Source organism: Nyctibius grandis, chromosome 2, assembly GCF_013368605.1.
Source record: "Nyctibius grandis isolate bNycGra1 chromosome 2, bNycGra1.pri, whole genome shotgun sequence".
Taxonomy (NCBI): domain Eukaryota; kingdom Metazoa; phylum Chordata; class Aves; order Nyctibiiformes; family Nyctibiidae; genus Nyctibius; species Nyctibius grandis.
The window spans coordinates 5,915,146-5,939,380 of record NC_090659.1 but is presented as its reverse complement, the minus strand read 5'-3'; the positions used below and the strand labels follow the sequence as shown (position 1 = coordinate 5,939,380).

General features: G+C 43.9%; 1 protein-coding gene across 1 annotated transcript; it reads right to left on the bottom strand.

The window, feature by feature from the left end:
• Nucleotides 1-12,145: 12,145 nt before the first annotated feature.
• On the bottom strand, nucleotides 12,146-21,016 carry LOC137660588 (cell surface glycoprotein CD200 receptor 1-B-like). Its single transcript, XM_068395503.1, has 6 exons — nucleotides 20,950-21,016; nucleotides 19,640-19,948; nucleotides 18,001-18,249; nucleotides 15,421-15,516; nucleotides 13,584-13,630; nucleotides 12,146-12,352 (listed from the first exon to the last, which is right to left on the bottom strand). Exons 1-6 carry the CDS (start codon nucleotides 21,014-21,016, stop codon nucleotides 12,239-12,241), a joined length of 882 nt encoding a protein of 293 aa, XP_068251604.1. The 3' UTR covers nucleotides 12,146-12,238.
• Between the last annotated feature and the right edge of the window lie 3,219 nt (nucleotides 21,017-24,235).

Below are 24,235 nucleotides of genomic sequence, written 5' to 3'. Positions count from 1 at the left end.
AGATTTTAAAAAAAATCACACTGCAGGAAGAGCTTGTTTAACAAAAGCTATGTTTATCTCATCAGCTGTGTAGCTCAGCAGGAGTGGTTTGACAGAGCACAGCATGGGTTGAGGGGGTTTTATTTTGGGCTAATCACAGTCTGATCCTGTGAACTGAACGCCCGTTAGCGGCTGAGGAGCATTAGGTGTACCCCCGGGATGCATGTTCTGCCTTAGCTCCATCAGAAAAGGTGCAGTGTTTTCTGCATGCTCCAAGGCCGCTTGACAATATGAACCCAGCACAGTAAACACGGACCATCAGGAGTTTCTTTTCAAAAGCACATTCCTGACCCAGGCTAACACTATGTGAATGCATCTGCCGACAGATGACTACAGAAAATAACAGCTACGGCAGGATCTCAAGGAGAGGACATGGACGCCCACTTTAGTGTGACCAAGCCTCTCTGTACCAAAGTGGATGGTATATACAGAGCTCAAGTCGCTTTTTGCTTATTTGACAAGCCATATTTGAAATGTGGTTGTCTAAGAATGTGCTATAGAGGGATGATGACAGCTGCAGCTGAGAGCTAAAGAATGTTTTGTGTTTAGCAAAACGTTTCCTCTGTGCCTTAGCATCTTCTTTAGTCTTCTTCCCTTCTCTATACCTCACCCCAAGCTGTTTCCTACATCGCAATGAACTCCACTGAAGGCAATAATATCAACAGTTCCAACAAACTGCTGCAGCTGGTCATAGACGGGCAGTAATGACCACCAGGGATTCAATTTTTTTCTGCCTTACACCAGACTGATACCAGGACAAGAGAGCAGCTTAAAATACTCACAGGAAAGGAAAAAAAAAATCCATTAGTCTGAGATGCACTCTGCAGTCACAGTCAGAGGCGATTCCCATTTGTGTATCAGCAATTCAGATTCTTTTTCCTAAAAAAAAAGAAATTATATGCAAACAGTATTCTAATAGAAGACAAAGACTGGGATTTTGAGTGCACAAAAGAAAGACTTATTTCAGGTTATGGTTTCCACAGCAACTTCTAATTTTATCCCTCATGTGTCTATCTGTCTAATAAGGTCTTTCACAACATTTATATATTACCAGATGTTCTGTTGATGGGAAATTATTAAGAAATTAATTTCTCAAGGAAAAAACCATAACTTTTTCTGTGTTTATTCACAGCTTCACACACACACACACATAGAAATGTACATATGCATAAAGATGTTTGCATATATGTGTACATTTTTATTTTTGCTATATATAGCACCGTGAAATAAGCAACCACTGTTGATCACACAAGAATGACTATGATAAAGAACGTGATAGTAGGTGCAGCTGGTAGAGATTCAGACCTGGAGGCAGGCAGTGCTCGTGAAGGTATCATCGCTCTACAGGCACTAACTTGTCTCATTAAGAAGGCAGCCCCAACAATACAGTAATTGCTGTTATTCAATTCTAATCTTCCTGATTTGAATATTTCAAGCAAGTTGAAGATAAAGGCAAGCAGCCAGGCCAGGGCTTTTCAGTAGCTGGCTCACTCATCTTTTTCCCACACAACACTCCTCTCTTACATAAGAGATGAAGTGAGTACAAGACATTTATGTGCTAAGCACATTGTTCTGCATGTGGCTGCTTGTTCTGCACAGAAGAGGGGGTTGTATACTTAAGAGACGATAAATATAACAGTGAAAGGATTTCAGGGTTTTTGTCCATGGTTTCTCTTCCATACGCACAAATGGAAATCCAAAATACAAGCACAGCTAGATACAAACACTACACTATGGCATGTAAACTCTGTCGGACTGTGGCAGCAGTCAGACAAAAATCAATCCAAAAAGCACTTACCTTTCCGCTTGCTCAGCAGTACTTATTGTCAGCTGAGAGAATAGAATGAGTGGAAATGAAATTTTCAGAGCTCAATACAGAGTGACAAGATTAAAGTCAGAAGATCTGGAGATGTATCATCAGTATAAAATGCCTTAATAGTGTAGAGTCTATGTTTACAGCATCCTATTTTGTATTATAGCTCTGTTAGTGAATAAACACAGCGGGTTGACCTTGGCTGGCTGTCAGGTGCCCACCCAGATGCTCTCTCACTTCCTCTCCTCAGCAGGACAAGGGGAGAAGATATGATGAAAAAGCTTGTGGGTTGAGATAAGGACAGGGAGATCACTCACCCAATAGTGTCACAGGCAAACCAGACTTGACTTGAGAAAATTAATTTAATTTATTGCAAATTAATTACAGAGTAGGATAGTAAGAAATAAAAACAAAATTTAGAACGCCTTCCCCCACTCCTTCTTCTTCCAACGTTTACCTCCTCCTCCCCACCCCCAGCAGTGCAGGGGGATGGGGAATGGGGCTCAGGATCAGTTCATAACACTTCGTCTCTGCCACTCCTTCCTCACACTGTTCCTCTGCTCCAGCATGGGTCCTTTCCATGGCATACAGTCCCTCACAAAGTGCTCCAGCATGGGTCCTTCCTACGGGCTGCTGTTCTTCAAGAACTGCTCCAGTGTGGGTCTTTTCCATGGGTACAGTCCTTCAGGAACAGACTGCTCCAGCATGGGTCCCCCATAGGCCACGGGTCCTGCCAGAAAACCTGCTCCTGTGTGGGCTCCTCTCCATGGCCACAGCTCCTGGCAGGAGCCTGCTCCAGCATGGGGTCCTCCGCAGGCTGCAGTGTGGTTATCTACTCTGGCATGGTCCTCCATGGACTGCAGGGGGACAGCCTGCCTCACCATGGTCTTCTCCACAGCCTGCAGGAGAATCTCTGCTCCAGCACCTGGAGCACCTCCTCTCCCTCTTCTCCACTGACCTTAGTGTCTACAGGGTTGTTTTTCTCATGCTTCCTCATCACTGCTGTGCAGTGTTTTTTACTCTTTCTTAAATACGTTATCACAGAGGCACCACCAGCATCACTGATGGGCTCAGCTTTGGCCAGCAGTGGGTCCATCTTGGAGCCAGCTGAAATTGGTTCTGTCCCACATGGGGCAGCCCCTGGCATCTTCTCACAGAAGCCACCCCTGCAGTCCCCAGGCTACCAAAACCTTGCCATGGAAACCCAATACGCCTTCTAATTCTTTTAAGCTTTGGTTCTTTTTAAAAGTTTCAGTAATAAGTAAAAGTTGTAAATATTTTTGAAGTCCAAGTATCCTCCTATTCTGACCTCTTCTCGAAAACAATGTGGAAGTCCTGCTCAGCTGAGGCATTACTGAGACATATTCAGCTAAAGCAAGGACAAGGAGCATCTGTGTGGTGACTTAACACACTTGGAAAAAAATGCTCAGTTACAAGAAAAATCCCTGACTGTGACTGGGAGTGTAGTGCACAACCCTAAACCTGCAGACACTGATTGCTAATCCTGTCCTGCAGTGCATCTCATCCCACCCAAGAACACACCAGAGGAGCACACACCTGTGCGCCACACTGACCAGGCAAAGTCAAAGCACTTCACAAGCAGCAAAGTCCTTACTTCAGAAGTCAGTGTTCAAGCAGAGGGCCACTGACTTCCCAGACGAGTTGTGCCTTCAGGTGATGTCTCCTGAGTTGCTGAATCTTGCTTGCAAAGCATAAGTCTCTTACAATATTCTTCTCCCATGTCTAAAGCACCAACACTAAGACCTGGCAACCCTGTGCTGGAACAAACACTTTGTTAGTTTGTGACCTAGAAACCCTGGCACTAGTCACAGATTCACAGAATAGCTGAGGCTGGAAGGTACCTCTCCCCTGCCCATCCTGAACATACACTGATGTCCTCTGTCATAGGAAACTGTCTGTCCCTCTCTGTCTTGCCCAATAAACCTATTTCTGCACAACATGTTGCTGGACTTTTTGTAGTAACTGAGTTGCCAGAATTGCTCCACTATTGGCTATTTCTTGAAGCATCATTTGGAAATCGACAGAATTTTCACCTGGAAAAGCAAAGAGTGAGTGCTTGAGATGCTGCATTTGTGTTTTCCTTGTGCAAAGATGCAGATAGTAGGATCTACTTGGCAGAAGGTTTTGTAGCATTTAAACATAAGAAAGAATTTACAAAATATTAGCTCCTGATATAACATCAATCTAAACTCATGCAAACAAGGAACAAGAAGAGAAACTCAAAATCCCCCATGAAGACAAGCCAAAATCCCTCTGAGAACAAATAAGTGCAAATTTGTATTGGAGCACAGCAGTCATACGGACATATCTGGCTTACATGCATAGAATCATAGAATCATTTTGGTTGGAAAGGACCTTTAAGATCATCAAGTCCAACCGTTAACCTAACACTGCCAAGCCCACCACTAAACCATGTCCCTAAGCACCACATCTAGTCATCTTTTGAATACCTCCAGGGATGGTGACTCCACCACTTCCCTGGGCAGCCTGTTCCAATGCTTGACAACCCTTTCCATGAAGAAATTTTCTCTGATACCCAGTCTAAACCTCCCCTGGCCCAACTTGAGGCTGTTTCCTCTCATTCTATCACTTGTTACCTGGGAGAAGAGACTAACACCCACCTCACTACAACCTCCTTTCAGGTAGTTGTAGAGAGCAATAAGGTCTCCCCTGAGCCTCCTTTTCTCCAGGCCAAACAACCCCAGTTCCCTCAGCTGCTCCTCATTCAGAGAAGACAGATACTACGCTAGCATGACTCTACCAGCCTAGGATTCAGTGCAAATCCCTAAATTCACTAATTTAGGTAATTCTAGCTAACTCAGCAGGAGGATGATCAGCCCACTTTTGAAGAGTCATGGAGATACACTACAAGCTGAACTAGTCCTATGACTGTTCTGTAGCACTATACACCCCATATCTAGGCAGTCCCTAAATTCTTAGGTTTATCTGCAAGCAAGATGCTTTTGTTTAAGAGAGGGCTTGGGTACCATTTCTTTTTCAAAGAGAAAACAGAGGGATGGGAGGTTTTGCCTGGAGGAATACAGCAGTTAACAGACTTGAAAAGTTCTTGCAGAAGCTTCCTGGGCTAAGACAAGGAGCAAGATGCAGAGGTTTGGGTACAACCTCTGCAACTGTGAGGCAAATTACCAGTCAGGCTCTCATGAAAGCTGCTCAGGCTTTTCAAGACCTTTTTCACCAAGGATGTCGAATGCAGCCAGTGAGACTTAGGTCAGGTATCCTAAACAGATCCCGATGAAAGGAATAATCTATTGCATTCCTTTTCATGCAGCAAGATATTATTCCTTATCTCCAGCTGTTCCGGAGTTCTCTATGCCAGGCAACAGATTAAATATTGTCAAGGCATGGGAGCCTGCATCAGTGCTAGAGAACAACACAGGCCTTCACAGAAAAATAAGAGAGCAGGAACGAGGAGTCAAAACAGAGGCCAATTCAGACTAGCTCCAATCTGAACAAGGAAGTCCATGAGGTTTCTCTGGGCACTGTGTGCTAAACTACATGCAAATTGATTCAATAATACTGTCAAAACCACTAGAAAATACACAAGAAACCCAGCAGCAGATGTAGTGATAGCTTGATAATGACAAGAGACAGAATCTGGAGGAAGAGGAGCAAAAAGCCTCCTTATGCTGTTTGTTTCTACTCTTCTTGGGGGAAAGTTTTACTTTTGAAAATGCACAGAGTCTGTGGTTCTCCCCTTTCCCTGAAAATATTATTGCTTCTATGATTAATCAGGTAAAATAGCATCTACTTTCTACAGTGGAGCTCCGTCCACAATTCCTTGGTTATATAAGTGTTATTAACAATGTATGAGTCAGACGTAGGTATAGTTCCATTCAAAGCATGACATTGTATCAGAGATATTTTGTTATTGTGTCTGAACTAAGTAAAATCACTGATAACCATGACTCTATGGAACGCCTCACTGATAAATGCCTGCTTAGTTTCTCTGAGCTGGATGCCTGTCGCTGCTGTGATTTGGTAGGTGAACTTAGATTTGCAGAAGCTGAAGCACAGGAGTGGTTTATAGTCAAGAGTGACTAATTGTCTGTTATGTATTGGCCCAAAAAAAAAAAAAAATCAAGGAGACTTGGAGTGAGTATGTCTCTAAGGAGAAGTTCAGTGAAAAGCACTAGAAAAGTCCAAAACAAGTCACAATTTGAAACTTATTGCTCCCACACACATACATACACAAAAAAAATCTTACAAAGAAAAAATTTCATTGAGAGGATCTGGCACCTCCTAAAGCAACTGAATGGAGAATGTAATTGTGTTTGATGTCAAAAAGAGAAGGAGAGAACTGGATAATAAAGTACTTACTTAGAGAAGATAAAAATCAATAAACTGAGAAAACTAGTGCGTGAGAGCATTGGGGAGACAACTTTAAGGAGGTAAAGAGAAAAGAAAAGTGGGTAATTGCTTAAAGAAGCACCATTAAGAGCACAAACACAAACTATTCCAGAACAAAGAAGTGATCGGAAATGTAGTAGAAGTCCTGCTTGGTTAAATCATGAGCTCTTTGCTGCCTCCAGCACATGAAAGTTGCATACAGGCTGTGGACACCAAGTCAAGTAGCAGAGGACAAGTTAACAATAATAAAAAAGGCTTCACAAAAGCAGAAAGACCAAGTCACGACGACATCAAAACCATCAGGACAATATTCCGCAGGCGTTACAGTTGTTACAGGAGAGCCAAGGAAAGTATTATTTTCTCATCAGAGAAGAAAAGCTATGACAAATGATGCCAAGAAGGCTAGATCAAAAAATACAGACAAAAGAAACACCAACTTAGGAAACCAAGGTTTTCACTGAACTGGCAAATACCCTTAGGATATTTGCCCCATTTCCAAATTCTGCAGAAAAATTATTTATCTTCTTCATTTCCATCCTGGTGTTGAAAATTGGGATTTTAAACAAATCTTGTTCATAATCTGAAGTTACATTCCAATTTATGGGGTTCTAAACATAACTTTGTCAACTATTTTTTTTTCCATATTCAGTGAACAGAAGGAAATTAAAGAACTGTTTGACGGCATTGCAACAGCTGCTATTACCGGAAAATAAATTGCTCATGGATTAATCAGAAAGCAGACATCATCATTATTACCAAGACTGCTTTCATTGCAGATAAAATCAGTATAAGATCACCAAAAGTGTTCTTGCAAATAAAAAAAAAAAAAAGCATGGTAAATATACTCATAAAAACATCCTCAAGTTGGTTATTTTCTAGACCAAATTCTTGCAGGAGACAAAATACACCATTAGGGTTATTCTTTGGATTACACCAAGATGCCTATTTAATTACAAAATCAGCACCACAGAAGATACTTAAATGATTTTCTTCTCATTCTCAAAATACTCAACAGATCAACTGCAAAATTAAATCCAGGTGGGAAAGGGGCACTTTCTCAGCAGCCAGCCCAGGAGAACACAGAACACGTCTTGGGCAGGACCTAGCAGCTACCAGCGCCTGCGGGCAGCTCTCGGGCAGTGTGGGGGTGCTCCTGCACCCACTCTGCTGCACTGGCCCAGCAGCCGGGCACTGCTGCGCACTGGCCCCTGCTTCTGGGAGGGAGGGAGTTGGCAGAGGTGGACCTGGCTGCAAGCCCAGCTCAAGCCTTTCTGACAGAGGAAGAGTTAAACCCTTGGTGAGCCACTGAAGCAGTTCCAGGCCGTTCCCTCCTTCCCCTCGCTCCCCTGAGGTGTGCGTCTGGTGGCTTTTAGCCCTTTGGTGTGCAGCTCATAAGACCAAGAAGCGTGACACGCACCACTCTGGTGATGGCAGGCAGAGAGGAAACCACCAAAGCCTGTGCCTATCTTTCCACCCTGAGAGAAGAGTGCAGAGAGCTCCCCATATGACAAAAGCCTGTCCTTCACCAGCCACGATCAGCAGTTAAGGCACCCAGCGACAGGCAGTGTGAATGCAAAAAGTAAATCAATCACACTATTAAGTATTAAGCTGCAACGACCCAACATCATGCTCACTCTCTTAGTCTTATCACTCTCCTCTGTCAATCCCCTTCTCCAGTCTCTTCCATTTTCCTCTCTCTGCTTCAAGGCAAAATCATTCAGCTCGCAAACCTCGATGTCTTATCCCAAGCACCAAAGGCTTCCTTTCTCAGCACACGCACGGGCCCACTGCTTGGCTAATCCCACCTTCCTCCTTTCAAAGACGATGCTATTAGCAGAGCTGACAGGCCCACTAGAAGAGTTATCACCTGTTGGCAGCTTGGGCCTAATACGTATTCCTGCGGTCAAAAGCTCCAGTGAATTGCAGACAGCTAAAAAAGAAGCAAACTCTGTATCTGAAACTACCTACCCCTTGTGCCGGTATTGTAACACACACAAAAGAGGAGCAGAAAATTAACTGAGCTTGTTCAATTCTAACGTTCTGCCTGGAAGCATTATCCGTGTCCCAGCCTTTCTTGCAATCACCCCCACTAGCCACATTATTCTCTTTGGCCTAGTAAGTTTTATTAATCATACACAACAAGCTTGAAAAGCATGAGGGCCGATTTTATTGCAGAACGAAGATAGAACAATTAGGCAGCTGAGGTCTTTTAGTGCCTGCAACATGGGGGTTTGCCAGAGCTGTGGGTTGATTAACTCAAGCCTTTTGTTGGCAGTAAACAGGTCATGATCAAAGCCTGACTAGGCTACAATACTGTACGCTAATTTTCTGAGAGGTTGCAGCAGGACTTGCTCTTGAACTAAGAAATCAGGCAAACTATAGTCCATGTGGCTGTTAAGAGCTGTGGAGCTGCCAGGAGAGCCCATTTCACTGAGTACCTGCAGCACAAAGGGACCTATCTCATTGCCAGAGCACCTTGTTTCAGCACATTAAAGTCTTCTCAGAATTTCTAGGAAATGCTGACACGTTGAAGGTGACTGGACCAATTCCACCAAATACAAATTAAAGGGGAAAACAAAATCATGAGCACAGAAGCCATGCTTTTCAGCCAGGGCTAATTATCACGGTGATGTTTCTCCAGAGGGTTTTACCCCCCGCACTATCATCTTCCTGTCTGTCTGCATTAGATCTTACTCTTCAACATTTCCCTTGGTGCAAAGAAATTACGATAAGTTCCTGCTTTGCACCCTGAAAATCACAATACACATGCACCGTGAATGCCAAAAGCAGACTGCTCCACAGCCTAACTCTCTTCATTTTGACAGCCATGTCCTCCTTCGGTCTGGCTGCAAGGTCCAGCTTCTGAATAAGGCAGACCCAAATTGCTGTAGTTGTCCACAGGAACGATCCATGCTCACATGTCACACTGAGCAACACCAGCCTAGTAGCCCAGGTTTAGACCCAACTGGTCAGTTCCCTGAGAAACAAGAGATTTTTCCCCTATTTCAGAGGCTTCCACTCACAACCAACTCCTTGACAGCACTGTGACTGTGAAAGGTCCCGGCTGACAGAGAGAACAAAAAAGGATGCTGGACCGTGCCCACCATGCCCTGCCAGCTGTCAGCCAGCAGAACTGGGGAACCCCTTCCTGAGACTAAGGCACTGCTGTGGATGTCACTAGAGCTACAAAACACTTTTCCTAGCGAGCATCACTGAAAACCTGTTTTCACAAATTCCAAGCTATCTGTCACTTATTTCTCCCAGAGGCTGTACACATGAAATGGTGCATCTCCTTCCCCACAGATGACATGAAGAAGCTATACACAGTTTGACCCATCATTGACATTTAACACCACAAGAAAGGCTCTGTTCAGTCACCTGGCAGGCGTGAATGGACTGCCTTCTGTAGGTACTTTTCATCATGGCAGAGTCTCACTTTTCATGTCTTTCTGACTAAAATGAAAGGCTGGAGCGATATGAGTAGATGCCCACCACCCATATCTATTTAGAAGTTATAAAGTGAAGTGCAATTAGAAGGCACTGGGAGGTCCTCATGCCTAAGAACACTGAGGAGCAGAGATGACTTCCTCCAGTGATGAGCAGGAAAAGGCCATTCAAAACACACATTTCATAGAATCATAGAATGGTTTGGGTTGGAAGGGAACTTAAAGATCATCTAGTTCCAACCCCCCTGCCATGGGCAGGGACACCTTCCACTAGACCAGGTTGCTCAAAGCCCCATCCAGCCTGGCCTTGAACACTTCCAAGGAGGGGGCAGCCACAGCTTCTCTGGGTAACCTGTTCCAGTGTCTCATCACCCTCACAGGAAAGAATTTTTTCCTAATATCTAACCTAAATCTATCCTCTTTCAGTTTAAAACCATTGCCTCTCACCCTATCACTCCATGCCCTTGTAAAAAGTCCCTCTCCAGCTTTCCTGTAGGCCCCATTCAGGTACTGAAAAGCTGCTAGAAGGTCTCCCTGGAGCCTTCTCTTCTCCAGGCTGAACAGCCCCAACTCTCTCAGCCTGTCTTCATAAGAGAGGTGCTCCAGCCCTCTGATCATCTTCATGGCCCTCCTCTGGACTTGCTCCAACAGGTCCATGTCCTTCTTATGTTGGGGGCCCCAGAGCTGGACACAGTACTCCAGGTGGGGTCTCACAAGAGCGGAGTAAAGGGGCAGAATCCCCTCCCTTGACCTGCTGGCCACACTGCTTTTGATGCAGCCCAGGATACGTTTGGCGTTCTGGGCTGCAAGTGCACATTGCCGGCTCATGTTGAGCTTCTCATCAACCATCACCCCCAAGTCCTTCTCCTCAGGGCTGCTCTCAATCCATTCTCCACCCAGCCTATATTTGTGCTTGGGATTGCCCCAACCCATGTGCAGGACCTTGCACTTGGCCTTGACGAACTTCATGTGGTTCGCACGGTCCCACCTCTCAAGCCTGTCAAGGTCCCTCTGGATGGCATCCCTTCTCTCCAGATTGTCAACCACACCACACAGCTTGGTGTCATCGGCAAAACTGCTGTGGGCACACTCAATCCCACTGTCCATGTCACCAACAAAGATGTTAAACAGTGCCTGTCCCCATAGCAACCCCTGAGGAACGCCACTCATCACTGGTGTCCACTTGGACATCGAGCTGCTGACCGTAACTCTTTGAGTGCGACCATCCAACCAATTCCTTATCCACCGAGTTGTCCATCTGTCGAGTCCGTGTGTCTCCAATGTAGAGACAAGGATGTCATGCGGGACAGTATCAAATGCTTTGCACAAATCCAGGTAGATGACATCACTCTTCCCTTATCCACCAAGGCTGTAGAAGGCCACTGTCATAGAAGGCCACCAAATTCATCAGGCATGATTTGCCCTTAGTGAAGCCATGTTGGCTGTCACCAGTCACCTCCTTGATTTCCACGTGCCTTAGCATAGTTTCCAGGAGGATCTGCTCCATGATCTTGCCGGGCACAGAGGTGAGATTTGAGTATACTTACTGCTGCATTAGTGTTTACAAGGTTTGACAAACCTGACGAATGAAAACTGAAGTTAACGACCAATCTGTGGGGTTTTTTTTTCAGCTTGGGGGCACAAGGATGAGAAGAAATAAATGATTTCGTGAGGGGCTTTTTTTGTTTGTTTTAAACGAGCACACCACCTGCATTTTTCACAACTTAATGCTTCTGTTCTCAGTTAAACCACGCTGTGATCTCAGCTTCTAAGAAACTGGTCAATAAACATTTACCAAAATAGCCCCAGAAATCATTTAGGTAAATGTTTGCATATTTGCACGTTTACTTTAAAACGAATCTTAGAAAATTGCCCACTGTTATTTCTCATTTCCATATCAGGTACAATTTCAAATTGGCTTTTTACTTCCATTATCAATGCAAACAGAAAGTTTAATTGAAAAAAGAAATACATTTGAAAAATTAAAAGTAAACAAAGATGACAAATACCAGATTGTCATCTGCCACATGTAACTATCTACCCAGAAGAAAAACCCTCTTTTATTTCTGCATTTCTGCTGGATAAGTTTCTTTGACTTTCTATGTTTTGGGGTCCCCTGTGTCACTTCCTGGTTTCCACCACAAAATTGCAAAGAGAATCCAGTTGTGAAAATGGAAAAAAGTGCTACATATTCACCAACAGTCTGTCACTGTGGCACAGAAATCTGTCAATTATTGATTCGAGGGAAGACAGCACATACCCCAGAGTCCATTTTCAAACAAAATTCAGATATGTATTTCCCCAACTTGGTCTTTAAAATTTCAAATGTTTCAAGAGTTGTACTGATGTTTAGAGAAAGAGAGAAATAATTTACTAAAACAGGTTGCTCTCCCCACTCTCTTCAGCCTAGAAGGACAAAGGATTTTGTAGGGCAGTTTTGAGTGTTCTGCTGGCCTGCTATGTGGTAAGGTCTGAGATTTGTTAGTTGAAATACAAGTTCAAGTACCTAATTAGTAGCTGAGCTGGTATTAGACTGCTTGTGCCTGCACTGTTAACAGTTCATATACATCGTTCTTGGACTGTAATTCTGATAGATACACTCTAAGACAGGAGGATTGATCACATCTGTTTCCTCACGTGATGACGTGGACCTGAAGTTCTTCGTCTGCAATATAAAGAAAAAGATGTCCCGTTATATTACATGGTAGAATTTTGTGGAACGATCACACCTATAGAGTCCAAACAAAAAAACAAGACCAGAAGAAACCTGGTAGGCAACATTACGTTTGCAAAGAAACTGTGAAGTTATTTCTAGGCTCTGTGAGCAAAGGGTTAGGGCACAGAGGGTGAGACCTGGACTGACAGAGAGATGCAACAACTGCCTTCACAAAGCCTAAACAGGACAGCCTTTGGAATTCTTTTTTTCTTAATGTGATTGAAAACAAATTTTGAAATGTCAGTATTTTCAGCAAAATAGATGGTAATGAACAATGCCAACTTCACTGGAAAAAAAAAACACAAACCAAAGAACAGGCAGGCCACAGGCAATCCTATTTAGGATCAACTAGGAAAGCTTTTGCCTTTGACCTCTGCAACTCCCACTTCCAATCAGACAAATTGTCCTGAATGCCATAGAAGAGCATATCAGGAAATACATCATTGTAACTTCAGAGCACTGTTTGACTAGTTTGCAACAAACAAAGAACACGACCATTAATTTAACCACAAGCAGAAAGCAAAATATGAAATAAGTGCTCTTTCAGAAGCCCTGAGGAAAGAGCAGCGTATGATCATGCTGTTATCATGACACACTGGAATCAGAGAGGAAGTAAAAGTTGCAGTGGCAAATGTGTCACTGCTGTTTCCTAACTTCTGAGTGAACTGCAACTTAAAAAATAGAAGTTTCATAGCTGTGTTTGTCTCTAACACAGCACAAGGAAGTGCACCCTTTTCCCTCATTGCAAAATGTCTGTTTTCATCCGGTCTTTAATCAGGCAGGTTTCTGCCCTCAAGGGCAATACACATTCTTAAGCAAAAGATCAGAGTTAAGATTACTCTGTGAAGCAGAGATGTGGAAACATTAACTTTGGGGAGATTTCAAATTCAGCTTAACCATTGGCATTGTAAATGTATTTTACAGTATTCTTAGGCAGGAAACACACCACTGTTGGTCTAGTGCTTAAGCAATTACTCAGATGCTCTGAATACACATGAAGATAGGGCCATCCAGACAATAGACACCCTCTCAGAAACACTGTTCCTCATTCTCCCCACCAAGTACACACAGAGAGAAAATGGGAGTTTTGGCAGAGCAGACGTGTTTCAATGAAATTACGTGTTTTAGTGAAGAACACACAAAACCCCACAAAGCACACACAGAAGAAAAGCCCACTTACTGCAAACGGTTCTGCCGACCCATGTGCCAATTTACGTAACCGGGAAGCTGAAAGTAGGACATCAGGAAATTAAAATGCTTTGATGGGGCAAGGTGCACAGCTGTTATGTCTAGAGCTCTGCTCTAGCTGCCCTCAGCTGTTGAAAGACTTTCTTCAAAATACAGTTACACTCATTGGTTAAGTTCTTATTTTTTATGTCCTGCTCTTGAAGGCGCTCTTGTTTTATTTTTCCCCTTGTTGAAATTTTTGATCACCCTGGGAGACATGACTGAATTGACTCAGGTGCACTTTTCCTCAGTTCTGCAGGGACGTGCTGGGCCAGGGAACCCATCTGAGCACATTTTCTCCCCTCCTCACCTGCCCCAAAGCAGCACATCACCCTGAGGCAGGGACAGGCTCCCATCAAAGTGCCGCAAGCCCTGGTCAGTGCTGCCACTGCCGATGACAACTGCCCTTCTGTTTTCTTCTCCTGTCTTTCTGTTTTCCTCACCCTGACTTCCCTGCTCTTCTAGTGCATGCCTCTCCTCATTGTCCCCTCTTGCCAAGCCTCTTTCACCCCATCTGTTCAGACCTGGTTCCTGAAATACATCTGCAATGTAATATGCCCACAGAATCACAGAATCAACCAGGTTGGAAGAGACCTCTGGGATCATCGAGTCCAACCATTGCCCTCACGCCACCCTCTCAACGAGACCATGGCACTAAGTGCCATCTCCAGTCTTTTCTTAAACACATCCAGAGATGGTGACTCCACCACCTCCCTGGGCAGCCCCTTCCAATGTCTAATAACCCTTTCTGAGAAGAAATTCTTCCTAATGTCCAACCTGAACCTCCCCTGGTGAAGCTTGAGGCTGTGTTCTCTTGTCCTATTGCTAGTTGCCTGGGAGAAGAGGCCGAATCCCACTTCACTACAACCTCCCTTCAGGTAGTTGTAGACTGCAATAAGGTCACCTCTGAGCCTCCTCTTCTCCAGGCTAAACAACCCCAGCTCCCTCAGCCGCTCCTTGTAGTTCATAAATGCCCAATGCAGGAGGAATAGTCTGAAAGACACTGAGCACAAAGAAGAAACCCAGACAAGCATTAAAGCTGGAGCAGAACTAAGGCAATGGAGGGGAGTAAGTCAGGCACTCTGATTGTCTGCAAGTTCCCTCCATTTACAGTTCACTCACCTCTACGTTGCCTTCTCCCAGTGCTTCATCTCCTGCTCTCCTGAAAACACCCTTGCCTTCAGCCTACTATTCTCTCTTCCTCCCATTTTAAGCCTCCACTTGGGCTTCAACTCCCTTCATACTCCACCACAGCCATCTTTCTTGACTCCAAGAACGGCAAACCATCATCTCAGTTCTCAGTATCAAATTATTCAGTATGAGCCTGACCAGAGGAACATTTGGCCTATTCTTACGCTTGCTCAAGGAAAAATTTATGATCGCTGATGAAAACAAGGGGTTGTTTGTGTCTAGTCATTAGACTAGTTTGTGAACTGTCATTCTTATGTATAGAACTTTATGTTGGTAAATGCAGAACAATCAAAACAATGCTAAAAACTCAGAAGCTACCCTACTCTCAGAAAGAATCCTTTTAATCCTGGATGACACTTTGCCATATATATAATGCATGAATATCATAATTACTATGGCTCTTACAAAACTCTGGACCTGTTTTAAAGTTCCACCCCTTATTTTATCAGGACTTTTTCAAAAGGACAGTGCATCGTGTGTGGACATTTTCCTCAATCCTTACCTCTCACCCCACTCTCAGCCATAAAGTTCATGTCCTTGTACCTGCACATAGTCAACAATGGAATTGTAATACATTTCAGGCTCATCAAATGACTTACCTCTGCACCTGAAAATCAAGCATAAAGTCACACCGCTGACAGCAGCAACACTTGCAGGTCCTCCTATCAGGAGATAGGGAAGCCTGGGGGAAGTGTCTGAGAGATAAGAAAAGAAAGCTAGTTACAGAGCTAGATGTCAGTATCTGCTGACTACATGATGTTACTGCCTACCTTAACCAGAGGAGGAAGCTAATCCTCTACCCTCCACAGCTCAAACGAGCTGAGACACACAGATGAGATGTCTGGATGCCAACCAGTAATAGGAAGCTGCCTCACAGACCCGGTCATTAGTGTGTACAAACACACTTCCCGTTTCAACTCGTCTGCCCACATGGTCTCCTTTTCTTCAAATGATATTAGCCCTGCAACAACAGAGCTGACCAGCCATCCCTGCAAAATGCTGTTATTAATGACCAGTCTATGATGACTTCAGTCCTTCATGCCTCTACTGAGATATTCAGGTGATATGAGCACTTATTTAGCTATTCTTAAAAATCCTGCTGGAATAAACTTCTAACAGGTCCAGCACAACCAGGTGAGAAGTTGAATTTTAACCTTTACTACCTTTGGCCCTGGGAAAGATCATTTGAAAGTCACAGACAGACATTCTCCAAGGAATTTTTCTCCAGAACATCACCACTGTGGGAAGCTGGACAAAATTCAGTTTCAGGGGTTCAAAGCTTCACATCAAAAATTAGTGAGCTGTATCACGGTGGCTGCTGAGAGCAACTTTTCTGCCATCGGTGATTAAAAAGGTCACTGAAGCAGTGTATTGGGTTTGCGTGGCAAGGTTTTGGTAGCAGGGGGGCTGCAGGGGTAGATTCTGTGAGAAGATGCCAGAAGCTGCCCCCATGTCCAACAGAGCCAATGCCAGCCCAGTCCAAGAGAGATCTGCCGCTGGCCAAAGGTGAGCCAGTTGGCAATGTTGGTAGCACCTCTGTGATAACATATTTAAGAAAGGGTAAAAACTGCTGCGCAACAGCAACTGGGAGAGAGAAGTGATAACATGTGAGAGAAACAATCCTGCAGACACCAAGGTCAGTGAAGAAGGACGGGTAGGAGGTGCTCCAGGTGCTGGAGCAGAGATTCCCCTGCAGCCTGTGGTGAAGACCATGATGATGCAGGCTGTCCCCTTGCAGCCCATGGAGGACCATAGTGAAGCAGATATCCACCTACAGCCCATGGACGTCCACATGCCAGAGCAGATGGATGTGCTCTGAAAGAAGCTGTGACCCAGTAGAGAGACCCTGCACTGCAGTAGGCTCCTAGCAGGACCTGTGACCCTGTGGAGAGGAGCCCACACGTAAGCAGGATTTCTGGCAGGACTTGTGACCCTGTGACGAACCCACGCTGGAGCAGTCCATTCCTGAAGGACTGCACCCCATGGAAGGGACCCATGCTGGAGCAGTTCATGAAGAACTGCTGCCCATGGGAAGGACCCGTGTTGGAGAGGTTCATGAAGGACTGTCTCCCATGGATGGGACTCCACGCTGGAGCAGAGGAAGAGCGTGAGGAGCAAGGAGCAGCAGAGATGAAGTGTTATGAACTGACCGCAACCCCCATTCCCCTGCGCCAGAGGGAGGAGGTAGAGAAGTTGGGACTGAAGCTGAGCCCAGGAAGAAGGGAGGGGTGGGGGGGGAAGGTGCTTTTAGATTCATTCTTATTTCTCACTATCTTACTCTGATTTGACTGGCAAGAAATTAAACTAATTTCCCCAAGTCGAGTCTGTTTTGCCCGTGACAGTAATTGATGAACAATCTCCATGCCCTTATCTCAACCCATTAGCTTTTTGTTATATTTTTCTCCCCCTGTCTTGTTGAGGAGGGGGAGTGATAGAGTGTCTGGGTGGGCACCTGGCGGCCAGCCAATGTCAACCCACCACAGAATCACAGAATCAACCAGGTTGGAAGAGACCTCTGGGATCATCGAGTCCAACCATTGCCCTCACGCCACCCTGTCAACTAGACCATGGCACTAAGTGCCATGTCCAGTCTCTTCTTAAACACATCCAGAGATGGTGACTCCACCGCCTCCCTGGGCAGCCCATTCCAATGTCTAATGACCCTTGCTGAGAAGAAATTCTTCCTAATGTCCAACCTGAACCTCCCCTGGTAAAGCTTGAGGCTGTGTCCTCTTGTCCTATCGCTAGTTGCCCAGGAGAAGAGGCCGACTCCCACTTCACTACAACCTCCCTTCAGGTAGTTGTAGACTGCAATAAGGTGACCTCTGAGCCTCCTCTTCTCCAGGCTGAACAACCCCAGCTCCCTCAGCTGTTCCTCGTAGGTCACACCCTCCAGACCCTTCACCAGCTTGGTTGCAGAACGAGGAACTCTTGTAAAACAGAACAGGGACAGAAAGACGCGCGCGCTGAAAGTTTCTCCATACAACGCCATGAAATATTTGGTTTCAACTGACTAACTCAAAATTATTAATTTCTCTATCAACGTGCCCTAGGACTTTGGCTTATAACCCCGGTAAACAATCTGCAGAGCCCTGGCATTCAGTGGGAACAGCTGCATAGACCAGCACAAAGAAGCCCAAGAGCATGATGAAGAGCAATTACAGGACAATGTTATTTACATGACAGGTCTAGGGACAGGGTCTGGTTTGTAGCTGGGTGGGTAACCAGGCAGGTGACAGTGGGAAGCGTGCTGTTGACCCAGCCTACGTAGCTCAGTCTGGTCACTGTTCCGTTGGGGTGATGGACTTCTTCCTCAGTGCTGTGGTTACTTGCAGGGATCCAGGAGATGTCAGCAGCTGGCTTTCCAGCAGATGCTTGACAGACAGCCACCCTGCTGTTGTCATAGGTCAGAGTCACTGTAGGAGGGACTACAGAAGAAGAAGGAAAAAAAAAGGCCACAACCATTATTTCTAGTTCAGTATAAAATCACCAACTGAGAAACTGAAAAAAATAGGTGGTATTTTTCAGTTTGCATGACCAATTCAAGAGATTTTAAAATAATTTGGTATATTAACACCAACGATCTTTAGGAAAAAAAAAATACATCAGAAAGTCCAAGGTGAGTATCTCCAAAACTAGCTAGCTGCATCTAAAAGTACTGCTTCCTCATGTTCTCCAAAAGGTGACCACAGTAGTAACAGGAGAAGATGGGATGACAGAGAGGGGTGGATTAAATAAAGATTTGTAAGTACGGCAGTGCACAGACTGAAGAAAACACAGCTTGCTGAAGCTCCAGCTAAAATATTTAGGAGACTGGGGAGGTAGAATCAAGAATTTGATAGCAGGGAAATAAAGGAGGAATCGGACAAAACTGTTCTGCCTGAAGTCCAATAACTCATATTCTGCCTTTGACAAAACAGGCAAAGGCTCGGACAATACCTAAGCCATTATCAGAAAGGCAAGACTCTGCAGGGAAGAACAAAAAATGAGTGACAAAAATTAATAATAGCAATTATAGAGTTCCGAAATTCATTTCCCATAATTTTTCGTTATAATCAGAAAGCTTAACTAATACCGCCAGAACACAAAATCTTCTCCTATCGGTTTTTTTTTTAAATTTATGGAAACCTAGAGCTAGTTTACCTATCTGAAAAAGACAGTTTGATGTATTCATTATGTTTACTAATATTCTTCTGTTCCTGCCTATGTTGAAAATAGACTAATTTCATTTTTATTTTAGTGATGCAGTCTTATAGACAGCTTTCAGTATTTCTGGAAGAGTGAAATATTTCCAGATAGTGTCCTGAAACTTTTGCTTCCTTGTTATTCAGCTCTTACCCAGACAAAACACACATTAACATCATTGTGAATTTTGGTTCAGCATCCTCTCGCTCAGCTTATAGCAGCAATATTTATTTGATACCTTCTGTTTGCATTAACTTAAAGAAGAGTGTATACTCCTGGTTGTGTGAACATTCACACAACATTCAAACCCCACGTTATGCCCAAAGAACTCCCTCAGAAACTATGGAGACAGTTGGATTTGTGCAGTTTAAAACTTCCCTGTTCATGAGTCAGAAGAAGTTAAAAAAACAAATACAACCCCCCCAGATTATTTCTCCATAGAACAGCCATGTCCTATTGCATAACTGCTTGTGCTTTTTCCCCCCCCTCTCCAAATAGCCAGACTAAATCAGCTTACCTCTTTATTTTCAGTTTCAGTATGCATCCAAAATTAATTTGGTCTTTTACCACCAAATCAAATCATTTTTATCTACACACACACAAAAAAATAAAAAATCACAAGGTGTGTCTCACCTATCACAGTCAGAGAAGAGAAAAAAAGAAAATTTCCTGCTTTGCTGGCAATTTCACAGGTGTAATTTCCCTCATCACCAAGGTTCACAGGGTAAATACGAAGAGCAGGATCACTGTCCGGTGAATATTTCCACATCACCCTCTCGCTGCAGTTTAACTTCCTCGTCTCATTGTGATCACTCCTATAGGCCAACAAGCAGTAAGTGCTGCATTTCATCTTCCATGTCACCATTATCAAAGACATACTGGAGGCGTAAGGGCAACTCAACACAGCCTCGTGACCAGCCTCCACACTCACCGTATTGTAAGCTACGTAAGAAGAGAAAAATACATTAAAAATGATGCTACAGCCATCGTCAAAGCATAGGAAACTTGGCTTCATCACACTTTAAAATTTCTACTTCTGTACTGTACTAGCAGCCTTGGGGACACATTGCTCTATGCAGACGCATATAAGTAGTATTTCCAGGTCCTGCTTCCTGCTGTCACTCTTTGAAGTCTGGAAATGCAGTGGAGATGGTGCTTCTCCACTGTGGACACCATGCAGGTATGTGATGCATGCTGATGGGCTCCAAGTCCTCCATCTTTTTCTAGGCAACAGATTTCTATCACTTTAATATGGGCTTTGAAAAACTGATGGGGAGGGCAAGATTCCCCCTTAAAGGAAAGGAAACTACTTTTTAAAAAAGTTATTGTGTTATTGAATTAGGTGTCTTGGTTAAAGTACAAGTAAAACCGGGGACAGCAGTGGAACATACACCTGTAACAAGGTTAAAACCCAAGATCACTCGGTGAAGTAGTTCACGAGGCATATTTAGTAAGGGGCATATGTAGATCCCTTTTCTACCAGAAATCACAGCTCCCCTGATATTGTCCCAGTTGAACAGGAGATGGGTCTTCAGATGGTCTGTAATGGATTCCTATCAGATATATCATCCTGTGCCACCCTGCAAGGCGCATGATTATTTTGCCAGCTGAGGTGACATCACTGTTTGCATTCACACAGAATCACAGAATCAACCAGGTTGGAAGAGACCTCTGGGATCATCGAGTCCAACCGTTGCCCTGACACCATGCTGTCAACTAGACCATGGCACTAAGTGCCATGGCCAGTCTTTTCTTAAACACCTCCAGAGATGGTGACTCCACCACCTCCCTGGGCAGCCCATTCCAATGTCTAATAACCCTTTCTGACACACTAAACAGTAAGCAAAATTTCCCCTGGTGAACTGTGAAGTTTCAGTGTACTGGTCAGTTGGAAATACAGAATACCAGAGCTCTGCATATAGTTTTGGATCTTTCTCACTCACCTGTCCCTTCACCCAGACTGATTAGCAAGAAAAGGAGCACAGCCAGAACTGCCCACGTCTGAGCCATCTTTAGCAGAAGGAACCAGCACTGCAGAAAGTGAAGGCAAAGAAAATGGCATGTGGTTACAAATTGTTGTGCAAACCCCTTCAAAGAAAACACGTAGTAAAACCTCTGTGTCCTTTGAAAATAGAAGTTCGAAACAAGACCCCACGTCAAGTATCATTCTTGTACTCAAGGGAGTAAAGCAAAAAGAGTTTTGAAAATAAGAAAAACGGTACTGTTTACAAACAAGTTTTAAAAATCCAGGGTCTCTGATACCGTTTACAGACATCTCTAGCTGCTCGCTATTCATGCCCAGCTAGCTGGCACAAAGATAGCTACAGACCTCTTACTGCCGCTTCATAGACTTACCTGCAGAAGATGAAAAAAAGGTTTTGCAAGAGCAAACACACATGCATTACAACTCTTTCTGAAAAATCAAGGTAATGGCATGTAAAATTCAGGATCTAGACTTCATTAAATATTTGACAAAGAAATTATTCCTAACCCTTGCGTGCTTTTAATTTCTTGAAGGGTAACTCCACTTCTGTAGTAGAACACAAAGGGCAAGAAATCAAAACCATGTGAGTTTGTTTCCTGCTTTCACAGACACAGCGAACTAAAGAAGCATGTAGTAACTTACGCTATTCTACAACTGTATATACCTTTTAACAAACCATATCTTACAAATTGCTAGCTCCTTTTTGACAAAAGGGCAGCGGTTCGTTGGTAAGATTGAGACAGTGCTGTCATCCCAGCACATTGTTTTCTGGTTCACACAAAAAAGCAGAACTCCATGCTATCCAAAAGCTTTCCAATTAAAATATATATGGTTCTCAGTGGAGAATTTTGGTGCAAACCCATTCACCTGTTGCTTGAACATGGATTTGGCTAAGAACATCACTGATACTTTCCTACAGTCAGATATCATACATAAATGTCCCCTGTTTGGCATGGCAAACTTGCACTACACTGTACTGAACATTATACATATTTATTCCCACAGTCGAACTCCCAGCCTCTTCTGCTCAGGTCTCAAGGAGGAGCACCCTACTGCAGAAGGTACCCATGCTGGCTCTGTCACAGCAGAGAGGTTCACAACCAATGCACTGCTGTAGCCAGCTGGGGGATGAAGCCGAGGTCTCGGAGTGTATGCCTGTTTCCACACTACAGTAGCCACATCCTGACTGCAGGTTTCTGATTTTACTGTCAGAAATCAGTGGCCACACTTTTGACTCAAGGCTCCCTGCAGCCTGCCCACAAAGCTATCTCATTTTCCATCACTCGCCTCTTCATTCCCTCACATTGTCTTCTTGGTAGACCTTTTGTCATTCTCTCCTTTATGCCATCACTTGTATCTCTTTAACCTTTTACTTTCTGAATCAATCACCAGCAGCTAGACATGACTGGAAAATTGTGTTTCCATCCCATGGGAAATATTGATATGTTGTTTTCATTCCGAAGTCAAAACCCAGTACGCACCAGACAAGCAAATATCTTTGTGCAATGGTTGATTCAGAAATGCCATATGTGTTGCAACAGGACATTCTTTCTGGGCTCTTTAGATCATGCACTGTTCACACCCATATTTAAATACGAGCGTGCTTCTCAGTATGTGCTGAGAGGAGGAGGAAAGGCAGCCAGAGTTCACTGGGTACACAGAAACCTAAATCCTCATCTGGTATCAATTGCTGGAAAAGTAACAGTCTTCAGTTATGCAGCATTAAAAATTTCATTTTAAATGTAAAATATATCAAGTTAGGACACCTTGTGCACAGAAGAAAAAACAGAATACTGCCACACTCGTGGCACAGAAAGAACATACGCTGCCACATTGGTAAGCCGAGTGCAAGAGGCAATAATACTTTCTTAACCACAATGCGATACGTATGCACATTCAGACAACAGCCTGATGGTTTTCTTCATAGCTCTAACAAAACATTGATGCATCTGGACGAAAAGCTTTCACTGCAACCTGGAAACAATGCCAGTGCAACCCCATTGATCAGTATTCTGCTACTAACACGCAACAGGCAACATAACTCTTACATTAAAAAACTCCCTAATTTAATTTTTGTTCACTTAAAATCTTTGCCACAAATTAAATATTTTGTTTTGTTTCATGTTATTCAATATTGTCAAAAGGCTGGGGGATTTTTTTGCAATTTGGATAAATTATGCATGCAAAAGTTGCTCTCAATCAGAAAGTTTGAAAATTTTTTTAACCAAAAAATAAAAAAGATGGGTTTTGTCCAGAATTATGTACTGAACTTTTCCCAATTTGCAAATAATTTTTCAGTCTCTTTGAAAAGAAAAGTAAAAAAAAACCCTCCACTATGTTTATCAGCAAATTCAGTATTCACCAATTTTGATGCATCTATAAATATTCATAAACAGAATATTGTCATATTGGAACTTGTCCCAGAGAACTATCTTTTTTTAAAATGCATACAAGTCTCATATATATGGGGTTTATTTGCTCAAAAGAACAGGCATTAATGATGAAAAATGGGGCCTTACAGAAAGAACAGAGTACATAACTCTTTAAATATTCATGTATGAAATGCAGAATTTAGACTGCAATTTTTAAGGTTCACAATCCTCGAATACTCGTGCCTGTAAGCGAGAAGTAAGTCTCAAAATAAAACCCCAAAAGGAGAAACCAAGCACAGCTGAATCAAATTCATTTAGAAGCAGCAAATGAATATTTGTAGATTGCCTTGTGTTATTTCCTTTGATGGAATTAAAATGCCTCAATAGCTACATTAAAATAAATTAAAACTTTTACTCAGCCTTGACAGCGGCGCTGGCACGAGACCACGCGCTCTGTGCGTCACTCTTCCATCGCCTCAGCCCTCCAGCGGGGAACGGCACCGCTCACGCTCGGATCCACCCCAACAAACGCTGAGGCTGGAGGGAAGTTACCCTGTTGTCAGCCTGGAGAGGAGCCCTCCGGCCACGGGCGCATGGGAGATGATCAGCAGCAGTGCCAGCACACTACGGTCTTCTGATACTCGTAGTCCTGGGGATGAGTAGAGAGAGACATTAGCACACGCAGCTGGTCCAACGTGGATGCCGGTCCCGGTGGCTGCTTACGAAGCAGCTCCTGGGCACCAGGGAACCGCAGAGATGTACCTGGAGCTCCCCTCGTGCTCCGTCCTCACAAGGAGCCTGGATAGAGTTGCAGTGAGAACTCAGTTTAAGACCATCCATCCCAGATAGTCCCTGTTTTCAGCTGTACACTTC